A 16749-nucleotide genomic window follows, 5' to 3' on the forward strand; every position below is an offset into this window, starting at 1 on the left:
TCTTATTTGTTATTAACCTACTAAATGGTGAATGGCAGAAGGAAAAAGTATACATGTTACTTTGCAATTATTAATTAGCACCTCGATTTAATGAGATTAATGATTGGGTTTCAACTGCCATTTTTGTAGGTCAACAGAAGTTGCACGTCCGCAATTTCACATGGTTCTCAAGGATACAGCCATGTAGGCCTGGACTTCCCAGAATGACTCATAACCGAAAACCTTCTCAAGGCATGTACTGCCCTTGGGACACAAGCAGGTGAAGGTACCACTTCTCTCCTTGAATAAGATTCAAAACCAAGAGCTGAAATTATTAGCATGCTGAATGTCAACAGCCAAACATGTGAGAAGGAGATGGAATGCCTCTTCCACTGAGCTCCTGAGGAGACCAGCATCTGAACATGCACCCAGATGACACCTTTTGGTTACACACTGCCAAATTTCTCCCCAAGACTAAATTATGTCAATTACTTTCAGATGATTTATGAACCAATTCAAAAGCTAAAGGAGCAGACAGATGCAGCCAATACAATAAGAAATAATTTAATCCATATTTTTGCTTAAATGGGTAACAACAATATAAAATAAACAAAATAGTCCTGTTAGTTAAGAGAAATCTCCTCAATCTAATGATACTAGTTTAATAACTTTAAGCTAATTTTCTATTGGAGGCTTTATATTTTTCAAAGACATAATTTAACTAAAGACATAGCTAATTTAAATTAAAAGAGGATTTCATGATAGCAGAGTCCAAATGTGAGATATAAAATTTAGAAAAGCAAAAACTTATTTTTCTGTTAATGTTAACTCCAAGTTACAGGCATTTCCCATATGAGATGAAATAAAAGTAAGTATGCAATCATGAAAAAAATCACTCTTGAAGTCACATAAATTGGCTTCTGATATTTTAATATGTTCATGACACATTAACATATATTCTTTATTAAGTCACAGAATTTCTAACATAGATCATTCAAGGGCTTATGCTAAGAGTACCATTTAGATAATGTTGTCATAATTTTAAAATAATTTACTTTTCTTTCAGTTGACAATGTTCCAAATCCTAGAATGTATCTTCAATTTAAATATAACAGGGAATATAAGATAAATTCACCTTGAGAAAATAAATCTACTTCTGATAATCCTGTGACCACTTTTCCCATTTTTGCCTACGTTCATCAATACTTTCTCTTAAGATAATGTCTTAACAAATGAGTATCCTAAAAGTTCTCCTCTAAATCCATCATTTCCTTGTGTTTCCTATTCTCTGCTTTCTCTAAGATGATGAATATTATTCAAGGAAAAAGTAAACTTTGTACGTCTATTCTTTTGTTCTAGAAGTAAGTTTAATGTCCTCGTGCAACAGAATTCCTGGCATATTTATATTCTGTTTACTAGGAGATAATCTGCCTTTGAGAAACAGCCTGCTACACTTGAGAATGCCAGGAAATCACATGACAGCGGACCTGGTAGGTGAAAGCATTATATTAGATCCGCACATGGAAACGCATCAGCTCTTCCTAACTAGTCATCACTTTGGTCTCTGTCACTCGTTCAGTGATAGATGATCTCTCTTCTATCTTGTCTTCCTGTTTTAACATATATCTGTGATATGATTCAATGATTACTGCATATTAAAAATTTATCGTACATAAGATATCTATTTGAAGCCAGGGAGGCATTAATCCTGGTCAGTTCCTACTTTTACCACATCAGTATAAGATGAATTTCAAAGTCTTTTTAATGACCAACCTTCAAAGAGGTTGCATGCTAATGGGGAAAGACAGGAAAATGAACTTGCAAACTGATAAGTAAATGAGAAAATTTCCAATTCTCTTACACGTTGAGAAGAAAATAAAACAGGGTATATATCAGGTGAGAAACCTGAGGGAGGATGAGCTTTAGCGAGATGTCCAGGAGAGACAGAGAGACAGCCACCGTGGCTGCCACAGAACAAACCAATGGGAGAGGAAGTAGGTCAGGTAAGACAGGAAGGAGTTGAACTTTGATCTGTGTGTGCCATTGCCAGGGTTCGAAGCAAAGGCAAGATACAAGTGGACACAGAGGGAACTCTCCAGCTGTTGTGGAGATGAACTTCATCTATTTTTCTAAAATATTTTATTTATTTATTTGAGAGAGTGAGATGGCGAGAGAGAGCACAAGAGGGGGTGGGGAAAGGGAGAAGCCTCGGGGCTCGACCCTAGGACCCTGGGATCACGACCTGAGCTGAAGACAGCCACCCAACGGAATAAGCCACCCAGGTGCCCGTGGTGAAGAACCTCAAAGAAGCACAGGAAAGGCTGGCCAGCCAGGAGTCCGCCACAGAAATCTTGGTGAGGGGGGTGAGGGCTGGGATCCGCATTTTCAAGAGTGAAGGTTATAAGAAGTGACAGGTTCAACAAAGGTGAGGAACAGCCATGTAATTTTTTAAAAATATTATTCAAAAAAGACATTTGGAATACTGTATGCTAATCCATATGGAAATTTGTACCCAGGTATTCTGTCTAGCGTACTGTTCCGTGTGTCACATTCTATAATTTATAAATCAAAGAAAAACACTTAAAGTGAACTAAAAAAAAATCTTTAAAATGCCTTAAATAATGACTCAGATCATCAGTTGGTGATTCCCATTCCCTCAAGTTCTACTGCAATATCCAACACCTCAAACCCGCCACCCCGAATCTGGGCCTTCCTGGGTATAGGGACCTTGCTGGCTTTATCCTGTGGTCGCCGGTATGGGTGGCAAGTTTGCGTCCCCACAAAGTGCATATGTTGAAGCCCTATTCTTTTAATGGGATGATATTTGGAGCTGGGGATTGGGAGGCGATTAGGGTTAGATCAGGTCATGAGATGAGGTCCTCCTGAAGGGATTAGAGATCTTAAGAGAAGAGGAAGAGAGAACGAGACACGGACCAAAAAATGCCATGTAAGGACACCGAAAGACAGGGGTCATCTACAAGCCAGGAAGAGAGCTCTCCCAGGAACCCTGTTCAGTGCGCAGCGAACAAGACTGCCCCCTGCAGGGTTTTCACGTAGCCAAGTCCTTCCACCGTCGCAGCAGACAAGCCATTGGACATTTTCCCTAACTTCTGTGACTGAGGGGAACATGGCACCTTCTTACGTTTGGATTTAGGTAACATTTATGGCCACTGCGCATGGCCCCCTGTCCTCTACTCAGGGCTACGGAGCAGCCCAGAGACCCGCTGCCCAAATGTTCTACCATCTTCTCCTGGGGCGGCACAAGCAGCTTCACAAATTCTGACATGACGATAGGCTCTCTAATTCCGTGCACGTCCACACGTCACAACACCTGAACGCTCACGCTGCATCTGTACTTTTTAGCTTAACGCGTGCAGGCAGGCAGCTTAGCGTCTTAACAGGCCGATGGCCAAGTTTCCCCACACGCCACCGGTACCAACGCCAAGTGCTGGGCGCCCCCCGCGTGCACCAGGATGACCCGCCTGGCCACACTGTCCTGCCTCCTAACGGACGTCCAAGCAGTCCAACCAGTGACCCCCAACTTCAGAGACACATGAGCGGCAAACGCAGGGGTGACATGGCTCTGCCGACAGGAAAACCAGGAAGTGGAAACTCTGGAATGACTCCGACAGTATACAGGCAGCTCTTGACTGTAAACCACGGGCACACGTATTCAAAACTAATCAGGTTCACCCAAGAGGAAAGAGAAGGATCCCTCACAGACCACAAAGCGCTTTGCTCTAAAAAGTAAGAGGAAGAAAAAGCAAGGGCATCAAACAGTGGGAGAAGCTGAAAATAACTCTGAGGTCAAAAGCATCTTCTTCGGGTCAGAGCTAAATAAAAAAATAGATAAATAAAATTTTAAAGAAAAAAAAAAAAACCCTCTAGCCACCAAATCCTGAATCCCCACATCTCAACTAGCTCCCGTGACGAGTAACGGGCAAGGAACAGCATGTATATTTCAACTCAGATGACTACCACCTAAGGAGCCTCTGAGAACAAGCAAAAATGACACAACCTACTACTGGTTCTAAAATCTGTTCCATTGTTTTCAAAATTCTCAGCCATACTTTCAAAAGATAAAATGTGGGGAAGAACTTGTAATGACTAACGTGCTATGAAGCTCAAAGGACTAGCTTTGCTTCTTTTCCTCCCACACCCCGTTCAGCTCAAGATAGCACCTCAGGTCAGGCTGTCACCCTGCTCCCCCCCCCCCCCGCCCCTCCCCCCGCACCCCCCACAGCTCTCTCACCTGCCATTCTGGAGGTCGAACCACTGGGAGAAAACGCATATTCGGAGGAGTCACCAGGAAGCCACATAAACGCGTAGTATTCCACCGTGAAAATGTGAAGTCTTTATGTGCAGTACTGGAAGCTCTTGAGTCTTAGTTGCAATTACAGAATACATTTTAACAGGGTTGGCACACTTGTGGGGGAAGGATTTTGCAGAAATGACAGGAAATAAGGGGGCGTGGCAACCTGAGCTTGAAACTCAGGTTTGAGCAGGACTGGAGAAAATGGCTCAACCACCCAAAGGGGGGCAGATCATCTGGCCCTGGAGGAACCTGCCATTTGCTACTCTTTAAAACATATTTGCGGGGCGCCTGGGTGGCTCAGTGGGTTAGAGCCTCTGCTTTCAGCTCAGGTCATGATCTCAGGTCCTGGGATCGAACTCCGCATCGGGCTCTCTGCTTGGCAGGGAGCCTGCTTCCTCCTCTCTCTCTCTGCCTGCGTCTCTCTGTCAAATAAATAAATAAGATCTTTAAAAAAAAAAAAAATTTAAAACATATTTGCTTCTTCAGAATTTATACTCAGCCCAGTCTGTCCACCGATGGATTCCTCCATGCCCGGTTGGCCAGCCCATCAAAAACTCCAGTGGCCAAAACTAGTTTAAGCTTCCTGCTCCTTCTCACTGCTTAAAATCTCCACACTTCTTGTCAGGGGTTACTAACCGCTTACCCCTCTATCAGAAGTTACCAGAACCAGATGTCTCCACCATCTGTATTTGTGGATGAAGGAGGGATGTCACCTAAGACCAAGTTTCCCCAAGGGTCAGTTTCCTCTTCCCCCAAATCCTCTTACACTCTGTTTCGTTCGGGGGTTCACAAGTACAAGCTATGAGCACCCCAGGAATTTCCAACTGCTACCCCAAGAAACAAAGAATCACTACAATTCATCACGCAACCTGCATGACTAAAATAATTTAATAATTAAAATAATTAAAAAGCTAAATTAAGAGAGAGAGAGAGATCTGTGTCTGCAGTTACTACAGGCACAAGCAAAACCATCATTAGCCTCTCAGCCTGAGTCCCTAAAACTTTACTCCTCACTGAGCAACACACTCACTGATGGGTTACCAAGTTCCCTTCGGCACTTCCTTCAAAAGTTCGGAGAACGGGGAACAAATTAAGGCTTTTTTCATAACTTTACACATGATTTCTTCCTATTGGCAGCCTACAGTTAGAGTGATAAGAATTCTCTGAAATCTTGTTCAAAGTATTTAAGGAAATATGCTCAAAAAATGGAAGCCAGCTACAGTTCACACTTCTAAAACTGTTCTGATAAAGCCTTCCAGGCGCCAGACTCGGCAGCCCACCAGGAGAAAAAATAATATTCTGGGGACATTTCTACAGACTTCAATCTCTGAGGAACAATAGGGCTTCATTTTTACTACTCTTTTAAGCAGCACATATCTGTGCAAAAAAAGAAAAAAAAATAAGAGAGAACATTTTTGGAGCCAATTTGGTATGACACAATTTTTGAAGTGGTATAAGGCAATAGCAGGAATTACTTCCAGGGATGGATAAAAGAGAAATCCTCCTCTAAGGGATACCCGATGGCATGGAATGTAGCCGTATCTTCGCAACCATTAGGGGATTAAGCATTTCATAACCACATAATGGAGGTCAGAGATTTAGTTTTACAGACAAGAAAATCTTTTGACTCCAGCCTATTAAAAAAAAAAAAAAAAAAAAAAAAAAAAAAAAAACCAAAAAAAGCCCTGATTTTGAGACACAACACAAATTTCAGGGAATCTACTTCATACGTAAATGTTTGTTATGCTGATGCTTCCCAAAGCCCTTCTGCATTTGTGATTGTCATATCACATCCACAAAAATACTGTAAGTGTTGGCTGACCTTAAGGGGCAAATGATAAAATAGGTCCAGGTATAAGGTCACAAGAGAAAACAACTGATTCCATAATCTGGATCCCAGAATTCAGAATCCTAAGTCAGCATTCCCTCCAGAATGCCACAGTGGCCCAGTACCCAAAATGCACCAAAAGCAACTAAACAAACCCTTGTTTATGAACAGTTTTGACAATGAAAACAAGATTGGAGGGGCGCCTGGGTGGCTCAGTAGGTTAAGCCTCTGCCTTTGGCTCAGGTCATGATCTCAGGGTCCTGGGATTGAGTCCCGCATCGGGTTCTCTGCTCAGTAGGGAACCTGCTTCCCTCTCTCTCTCAGCTGGCCTCTCTGCCTACTTGTGACCTCTCTCTGTCAAATAAATAAAATCTTAAAAAAAAAAAAAAAAAAGAAAGAAAGAAAAGAAAAGAAAACAAGACTGAATGTATGGTCCATCATGATTCATGGAGTAATCACTATACACCAATTAATATCCTAGGATTTGAGGATCAATGATAAAAAGACAGATGACCAGTCTGGAGTTGGGCGGAAAGACGCATGGTCCTATGTGACCAGAGAGAAAGGAACATGATGTACTTAGGGGGCACACATAGGATATGATATAGAAATATACATATAGGGAAACCTGTGTGGCCCATTCAGTTAACCATCTGCCTCTTGATTTCAGCTCAGGCCATGATCTCAGTGTCCTGGGATCAAAGCTCCGCATGGGGCTCTGTGCTCAGCGGGGAGTCTGCTTCAGAACTCTCTCTTCTCCCACTGCCCCCTGCTCACTCTCTCCTTTCCCTCTCTAAAATAAATACTCTTCTTAAGAAAAGATATGTATGTATATGTGTGTGTGTGTGTGTGTGTGTGTGTGTGTGTATATCTGTGGGATCTGTGAAATAGAAAATCACATATTTGCCTAAGAAGGACATCCTAACTTACTCTTCCCAAAGGCTGAAACACCCTTGGGCGCGGCCACCTGGAGGACGGTCATAGCACACACAGCTTCCACCCATGAGCCCCAGGGTAGGGCAAAGAGCTGGCCTGTCACGTTTAGGTCCCTGAGCCCGTACAGGCATGTAATTATGCTTCATGTGGAGGAAGCAAAGGCCAGAATTAGGGAAAAAGATAAGTCATCTTTATTGTTTAACAGTAGAAATAGTTAATAAGGTATTTGAGATTCACAAATATACTAAGTTCTTTGTTGTATAGTTGAGGTCCACGTCTCTTTTTTTAGTAAGATTTTTTCTTACTTATTTTAGAGAGGAAGAGCATGTGTGTGTGCCGTGGGGGAGGGGAAGAGGTGGAGGGAGAGGCAGAGACTTTCAAGGACTCAGTGCTAAGCACTGAGCCTGACACAGGGCTCGATCTCGCAACCTTGAGATCATGACCTGGGCTGAAACCAAAAGTCAGAGGCATAACTGACTGAGACCCCAGGCACCCGAAGATCCACAGTATCTTAACCTGCCTTCAGAACAACCTGAAAACACAGGAGTTATCTCCCCATTATCAATATTGACACTTAATAGTAACTTACCCACTTGCTTAAAAAAAAAATAGACAAGATATGGACTCAGTCAAGTCAGGACATGACTATTAAATACTCCCTCCACCATTTGCTCCATTGCCGTATTCACTACTGGTGCACACAAAGTCAGGGAGCAAGCAAATGTTCTCTTAAAGAGGACCCCTCTTCCCCCAGGAAAAAGGAACACATTTAACTATAAGCTTCAGAATTATGTTTTTAAAATAAGAATAAAATGAGGAATAAACTGATAAAACATGGCAAAGGGTAATACAACTACCTTAGACAAATAATATAAATCAGTAAGAAATGAGGCAAAAATGAATTGAGAAATATGCAGAAGATACAAAAAGATAATTTACAAAGAATTACGAGAGTATCATAAAATTATATAAGATTTAACCTCAGCCATATTCATAGAGAAGAAAATTAAATCACAGGAAAAGACAATTTTCCCCCTAACTGGAATGTGTTGCCTGGGTTTTGTCTTTTTTTTTTTTTTTAATTATAATACCCAGTTGTTGAAATCACGGGGAAACTGGCACACTCCTCTCTCGCTGAAGGAAATGTAAATTATATAACCTTTCTGCAGGACAAATTGACAACATATATCAACAGCCTTGATAACATCCATGTGTATGAAGTAACCTACCGAAAATAGCCTGATGAAAACTATTTTGCTTTAATCACAGCATCATATATCCCACCAAAAAATGAAAATGCCACCAATCTCCCAAAATAGAAAGTTATTTAAGTAAATGATGTTAAGTAAAGGTATGGAAAACAGACACTAAAAATGAATGCAAATTATATGAAAAAAGCCACTTTACATGTTAAACAGTAACAAAACAGAATATGAGGAATCTTCTGAATTTAAAAATGTATATGGATTAGCATTTCTACTAAAAATAGAGTCATTTCTGTGACTTGAGATCATGCATGAACTTTAGCTTCCTTTCATCACTCCTGTATTTTCAAATTTCTAATGATCGTGCATTACTTGTGAAAACAAAAAAAGAATAAAACATTATTCAAAAAAGAGAAAATATTTCACTAATACACTGCACAATTCTCAGGAAGACACCAACTTGCTAAACCAACTCAGTACATCTCTTAATTTAAAAACAGAGAAAATCAAGTTGTAGCACTGAACAGGATATATGTAATGTACACTCAAAGGATATATGTCGTTAATTTCAGCCAGGCATTCAGATAATTAATGAAATTCTTCCCAAAGCAGAAATATAATATTCTTTCCAAAATGTAAAGGCATGCTTTTTTTTTTCCTGTGTAATGGTGTAACACATAACAACAATTGTGTTTTTGATGGACAGATAATAAACAAAGAGCAAAACACTTAAACTTTGTCATTAGCACTATGTTATTGTGTTTGTATGGGTGTGTCTATGGGTATGTGTGCTGGGTATCATATTCAGTACAATTTTCTGCTTACCCTTCTTCACCTCCAGTATCATGAACACTTCCCAATCTCTTGGAAGAGATAACCCCTAACTGTGTAATGTCCCTTTGGATAGAGGTGTCTTACTCTATTTATGCACCTATGGTGGCACTGAACATTATTACTCTTCTGCAACCCAACTCAATCCAAAGAGTTTGATACATACACTACAAGCCCCAAGCTCCCTGCGCCACCTTTCTCGACCTGGGTAAACATGACATGAATTCTACTGTTTCTCAAACTTTTCAGATGATGCCCATTTTACCATTCTGCTTTTCTGGAGCTCTGCTCTGCCTCCTTATCCAGCGACCCAAAAAAACAAAAACCAAATAAAAATTTAAAAACCACAACAGAGTCAGCACCAGAGAGGACCGTGTTAGAGACAAGAGACTGGATTTTGGTTTTCTTAGATTTGGGAGACTTGGTTTGCTGCCAAAGAAGTTGCTCTTCCTGGAAATTAAATTATTGCATTTCTGAAAGTAAAGACTGCTAGGTTACTCTAATGTTTGAGAGTCCAAACAAAATATTTGAGAGAGAAGAATAAAATTTATTTTAAGAAGTGAGCTTTTTTAAGGTTGAGTAGTCATGCTCGGAGTCAAATAATATACCACGTTCACTTAAAAATTCACTTTTTTCTTCTTTCCTGATGGTGTCCATTTTTGCTTCTATTAAAAGTTTAAACATTAAATACCAACCAAACTCTCATTATCTACACTGGGACGCTGTAGATAATAGCTCGCATGAATCGTTACTTATATATGGTTTGGGAAGTCAGATTATGACACTGTCCCTTTTATGCCCAATTCTCACCACTTACAAGGCCATCCAATTACTGACAAAGTCTAACGTGAAGAGTAGGGAGGGAACACGGAGAATGAATTATTTTAAAGTTGGCAATACATAAATCAGCTGACTTTCATGGACCATACTCTCTATAAATCAATCAGACATTAGACATTCTCCTGATAATTCCTGATATAGTGTCAAAATACCATAAAATATTTAAGGAGTTCAACTTCTAAGCAAAATATGTGGAAGCTATTATATCCAGAATTCTACAACCAGAATTCTTTATAAACCATGTCATCAGTGAGGAACATTTCTTGCCTACTTCTGATATTTTTCCAGGTAAAGGGAACTTAATTCATGTGACACTCTGGCCTCTCTCCAACCCTTCACTTTCTCTGTTTCTGAAAAATAAAGGAAGCATCTTGGCTAGTTCCTTCCTTCCTCCCTCTAGAGATCTTCCTGCCTGCAGAGAGGCAAGGCTAGACTCTAGGGCTCAGAGACAGCTCTGTCCCTGTGGGGAGAGAGGATGGGAGAAGGCCAAGGTCCTGGGTTGTCACCTGGCCTCACACCCAGCTACATCTAATCAAAACTGATCATTTCACCCTTAGTGGCTACTCCTTTACTTCTTTTTCTTTCAAAATACCAACTTTTTTCAGAAACCGTACTGGGTTTGCTACTTACTGGGTTTCCTAAGGAAACCCCAAATCCACATTTTGGCACATTTTATAATTTAACATAAATGTATGCCTTTTTGGTGATTTATGTTGTTGCACATTTAAAAGAAAAAAGATTACAATAAGCATTGTAAGATTACTTGAAACCTCCAAACCAAAAGAATAAGCTATATAAAACATGTATACAAAATGCATTTCCAATATACCTACTGTACCAACTTTTGAAAGACAGTTATGATCATCACAGCTACTAAGCCAAAAAAAAAAAAAATGTTATTAAGAAAACTCTAGCCCTTACCTACGCAGGATAAATGTATTAGCTAATTTCAATAATAGAATTAAATTATACCTATTCTTCATCATCTAATGCTACAAATTAAGCATCCCACTCAGTAATACGTTATCATGTGAAAGATGTAGAAATTTTGACACTTATATTTATTTAACCAAACATAATTGGCTCACCACTTACTTTGAGCCAAAAACCAGAAAGGTCTTTTATTATAACACATATTTTACTCTGGTAACTTATAATTGGCACTTCCCACAACAATACATAAATTTGAATATAAATAACCATATTTATTGTCAAAATGTTTTTCTGGCTTAAGATAAATTAGTCTCTTGTTACATAGGTCACATTTTGTAACAAATTCTAAGATACATCCAAATGTTATTTTTGTAAGAATTATGTTGCTAAAGATCATGCTTCTCCTTTGTAGGAGCTGGGCATGTTCAAACCCAGAGAAGCTGGCACTTTACTGAAAGTACTCAGAGGGAGGTAACAAGTGAAAATTATCATGTGTTGTCCAAAAGGTACCAGTGCACATACTTTTATTTCAAAAGTTTATTTTAATAGGGGGAGTGGATCTTCTCTTTAAGGTTTCTTTCTTTTTTGTTACAATGATATTATGATGGGATTTGTTCCCCGTTCCCAACAGAGCACATATTTAAAATGTGATCTCATAGAAAGAGAGGTCATGTTTCTTCAACTCTCTATGACATTGCTTGTACGAATCTTGTAGAAAATTTTCTATTAATCGGGTGAATGATATAACACTAACAGAGAACATCAAGGTTTCATAATTTCTGATGCTTTGATTAGAATCTTTTTCTTTTTTTTTTTAAGATTTTATTTATTTATTTGAGAGAGAGAGTATAGAAAGAGAGAGAGCGCACAAGCTGGGGGAGAGGCAGAGGGAGAGGGAGAAGCAGACTCCCCAATGAGTAGGGAGCCCAAAGCAGAGCTCCATCCCAAGAACCTGGGATGACCTGAGCCGAAGGCAGATGCTTCACCGACTGAGCCACCCAGGTGCCCCTAGAATCTTTTTTTTTTAAATAATGGTGGTGGGAGATATAGTTGGCTTTTCTTTTAGCTTAACTAATATATATTTTAAAGTGTAAAGGACTGGTATGCTGTAGACCAGAAAACTCAATATAGTTTATACAAACCTACATAATAAAATAATATTACAATAAGAATAGGGAAAGAATATATCCATTTAATAGCTTTTGTTAGAGAGGGTGGAGACCTGTATAACATTTAGTAATACACAAATGAAGTATAAGTATCTTTCTTAATAAACAGATATATATCTCCTGTGTTTGCATAAATGTTTATAATTTACAAGTCACTTATGCTTTTATTTACTTTATCCTGAGATCAATCTCTTCAGATATTCTGTCCTTTCCTTTTGTACCCATTTTACAGCTGAAAAAAAAAAAAAAAAAAAAAAAACTGAGCTTAAGTCTAAGTATAACGTAAATGGTCAACACAGCTAAAAACAGACACAGTTGGGATCCAGAGCTCGCTCCACACATCGATCTGCACCTATGCAAAGCAGAATCCCAAGTAACATTGCACTATAATATAAACAAGTCTCATTATTTTAGATATGTATTTTATATATAATATAGAGTTTATACATTATACAAACACACACACACACATATAAATAATCTTTGTAGGTCGAAGCTCAACTTCTTCCTCTAGAAATATATTTCTGACATGAAATGACAATTAATGGAATAATAAGTTCCAATAGATGTAATTCATCTTGCAAATAACTTCTCAGGAACCTCACCAAGGGATACACATGAACATGTGTCTAAGATGAAACGCTTCTAGAAAGTACTGTTTGCAATTTGTCAAAAACTAATTGATATAGAGTATAACTTCAATATCCTAATATAGCTAAGACATTTCCTACAAATCAATTAACTGTGATATGGAACTTGAGATCATACTTAACAGCTATATGATCAAAAGATAAACAACTGGAAGTGTCATCACTACACATTTTTGTTATGAGTCTTAACATTTTTAATGGACTAAAAAGCACAGTACGATAAAATATTTCAGTGAGTTTCCTGTGTCAGAGGCACTGTTTGTGAACATAATTAGATTCATGAAACCCAACCAGGCAACGTATTAATCAGTGGGTTAGACTGGCAGACAATGTGATAGAAGCTATTTATCTATGACACATTTAATATTTTACATTAATACAAAAAGCTGTGGCTTTGGCATATAATCAGATAAACCTGAAGCCAGCAACAAGTATCGTGAACTGTTCCCACTCAAATTAACTTTTCACCACATCCACATAATACTTATCACAAAGCCATCGAAGTCCTGAGAACACCTTTGGAATATGGATGATGAAAACCATCATGGATGCCAACAAAGAAGTTGGCTTGAAAAGGTATTTCTAACCTGTGAATCAGCCATTAAAGACCCCTTGTACCACACCTTCTGTGACAATACTGGACTTAAGAATATCTGCCTGAGTTCTCTTGGTATTCACGCTCTGAATGGTCATTCAGAAGGAACTCATTCTCTGAATTCCGTGGTCCAGTTGAAATACTCGCAACTTTGTGGCATCTTCTAAAGATAAAAATATTAAAAAAAAAAAAAACCTTTCAGGAAGAGCATACTAGCATCACTAATTCCCCATCACAGAAGTAAAAATGTTTCCACAAAGAAACAATCATAAATGACTGTCCAAACCTTCTGCGGATAGTCATGAGAAAAAGAAGAAGGAAAAAAAAAATTTGGCAGTTCGCAATGCAACAGTTTCCACTTTAGTCCAACGGGTTTGTTACAACCAGATACACTGGTCCACAGAAAGTATAGCTGACTTCACGGACAAATTGCAAAAAATGATTTTAAATGTAGCTTTACTGTTTTTGTACATAAGGAAAACCTGATCAAATTACAGAACTCACCAACAACCCCACCTAAATGTATACCATATCAAAGAGAATTTGATAAAGCACCACGGGAAGTAACAAGTTCTATAATATTTTCAGGAGAGCCCTGCATATTCAACTGTATGTCAAAACTAATGTTATATTTGAGAATACGATTAACTTCATTTTTAAGTTTAAAGATCATTATGAAAGTGACATTATCCTTAGAAATTTTTAAACAAAACTATAAATTGCTGTTTCCTACTAATTTCATTGGAATTGCATTTTCTTCCCAATGAACCATTTCCCTGGGAGAAAGTCTTGGCTTGCATTCTACTGCGGAAGATGTGGAGTTGATGGAAATATTGTAATTTGACAGTGCATGACTTTTATTACAAACAATGAAAACATTAGTGACATCTATAATGATTAGGTTGTACAACTACACAAACATTCACCAAATTAAATAACTCCTTTCCGCGAGACTATGACAATTTTATTAGAGCAACAACCTCATGTGCTTACTACAATTGCCATTCAATCAGGTAGTATCACTTTCAATCCACAATATACCATAAAACTCACATACACAACACATGTAGCTTTCTCCATGCTCTTCGGCGGTTCTCTGCACACAAACCTAAGCACGGAACAACATCTACTAGTCCTTTAAGAGTCATGTTTAAAAGTGAACAGCAGACTGAAAAAGGAAAAAAAAAAAGAAAGAAAGAAAAGGAGCGTCTCCCTCACTTTGTGCTTCTTTTTGAAAGAAATTTTATATTAAAACAAAGCAGCGAGCACAACAATGTGTTCAAAGGGGAGTTTTTCTAGATGTGGATAAGGTGGAACTAACACAGTAGGACACTCAGAGCTAAGCACACCGTTCAGCCGGCTCCAGCCCTATGCAGCTTGCCAGTCCTTCCTGCAACGCTGAGACTTGCTAGTTGTATAATTACAGGCCTTCCCAATTTCACCATCTAACTCGGAATACAAGCGTCTTCATTCAAGTCCTGAGATCCTGTGCCCCACAGAGCAGTACGGATGCCACTTGACATTTTCCCCTGAAACATTAAACATGGATTCTGTGTGTGGCAAAGAATTTAAGGTGGTTTAAAGCATCCAGTCCCTATTTGAGAATGCCTGCTCACTCTCCCAGAATGAGCCCCCTAAATCACTCATAGGTTCATCCCTGTAATTCCACATGAGTCATATCAAACACTTCTCCCTGGGATTTTAGAAGTGGTGCAGCTTGAAAGCCTTTGAGGCCCGTAGGTGAATTACTAACTGCAAAGGAGACGGACTGGGCTACCACCGGACTCGGAGCTAGAGGGAAAGATGCACAATGAGAGAACTCTTCGTACTCTGACCACCTCCCTATTTTCATGGAAGTCGGTGCAGAAAATTGCAAGCATCTTAAATATTGGTCACATAGTTCCGAAAAGTGAAAATCTATGCATGTCGGGCCCGGCAGCAGGCTTATAACATATCCCTTTTCTACACCAACGTATTTGCTTGATAACATTAGGCATGCATGTTAACAACACCTTTCAGGGCCAAAACAAATCAGATCAGTTCAACCAAAGCACACAAGGGGAACAAAACATCTTGGCCCCACAACCTGCCCCTCTTTTCTGCACATCACACACCCTTCACTTCCCCTCCATTTACATCTCAACACAACTTTAGGCATTTTGGAAGTAGCTGTTCTTTGTTGGAAACACACACATAGACACACACACACATACACACACACACCCCCAAATCCCTAAGACTGTTTTCCTACCACAGGACCAAGGAGGCTGCACCACCTCTCCAGTGACTTAATTCCGAACGTAGTGGCTCGAACCAGCTGAGCAGCAATCGATGAAAACACATTACACACCAGAATAAGAGGAAGGTCGGCGAAAAAGAAAAACAGCTTTGCTTTCAGCCATTAATTACCGATCACCCAAATAGCGCATCGCAATCTCCCACACACATGCACAAGCGTTCCAAACCTGGGTTTCAGGCGGCGCTTTCCAGAGCCTCGCTATCTATTGTCAGGACGCAGAAGCCCCCGAAACCTGTGAATCGAGCTGAAAAGGCTTCCTCTGAAACCGCTAAATATAGACCAAAGGGGCTCTGGGTCTGGCAAGCAGCGGGAGACCGAAGAAACGGCCATGGACGCATATGACTAAGTATTTCCATTTTGTTCTAGCCAAACATCGTAATGACATTGAACATAAGGGCAAAAGACTAGAGGGAAGTCCTCCCCACCCCCACCCCGTCTTCCCGGTATATTAGGGACGTCATGAAGGCAACGGGTATGTTCTTGAAGGTGGCGGGGAGCAGTATTGTTGGTGTTGCCCTATATACGCCTCCGCCGGGGGAGAGGGGTGGCAGGGAGGGGGAGCACGCCACAAGCCACTTGCTAACCGCTCCGAGAAAGGCACTAACCCCGGTCCCCATTCCAAGCAGAGCTGTCTTCCGAGAGGGGACAGGGCGCGATCGCAGTCCTCTCCCGGCTGGCAGGAGCGCGCGGCGGCCGCCAGCCGGCCGGGAGCAGAGGACCAACCCCCAGCGGCGGCGGCGAGGAGGAGGAGGGCGAGGAGGAGGACGGCGCCGAGGAGGAGGATGCGCCTGGCCCCGGCAGCCGAGCGAAAGCAACTCACCCAACGGCGCGGCGCCCGACTGCTTCCTGGAGAACATGCACCCGCCACCGGCGACAGCTCCTCAGTCCGGGAAAAGGCGTGCGCGCCGCCGCCCGGCTTCAGGGCAAGGTCCTGACCTTGCCCAACTGCAGCATCTTCCGCTTTTGTTGTCTGAGCGCGGCCGCGGGACGGGCGATCCTGGCGGGGAGCAGGGGCGAGCGCCGCGGGGGAGAGGCGGCTCCCGACGCGAGTGCGCGGCGCCCGGCCCGGCGGCCCCTCCGAGCGCGGCGAGCGCAGCGCCCCCTGCCCGGCTCCGCGGGCTCCGCGGGCTGCACGGGCTCCGGGCTCCGGGCTCCGGGCTCCTCCAGGC

At 40.9% G+C, this 16749-nt stretch overlaps 1 protein-coding gene across 3 annotated transcripts in view; it reads right to left on the bottom strand.

Moving 5' to 3' along the window:
* The window catches only part of CTNND2 (catenin delta 2), a 902904-nt gene extending 886161 nt beyond the window's left edge, over nt 1–16743 (bottom strand). For 2 of the 3 annotated variants that reach the window (XM_059416913.1, XM_059416910.1), the window contains exon 1: nt 16401–16743. In XM_059416913.1, coding sequence (XP_059272896.1) covers nt 16401–16437 — 37 coding nt within the window. In that variant the 5' untranslated portion in view covers nt 16438–16743. Of the gene's footprint in view, nt 1–16185; nt 16270–16400 lie in introns of those variants that run through there. The other variant, XM_059416915.1, reaches the window with a different exon arrangement.
* Nucleotides 16744–16749: the final 6 nt, after the last annotated feature.

Source organism: Mustela nigripes, chromosome 12 (genome assembly GCF_022355385.1).
Source record: "Mustela nigripes isolate SB6536 chromosome 12, MUSNIG.SB6536, whole genome shotgun sequence".
NCBI classification, from domain to species: Eukaryota; Metazoa; Chordata; class Mammalia; order Carnivora; family Mustelidae; genus Mustela; species Mustela nigripes.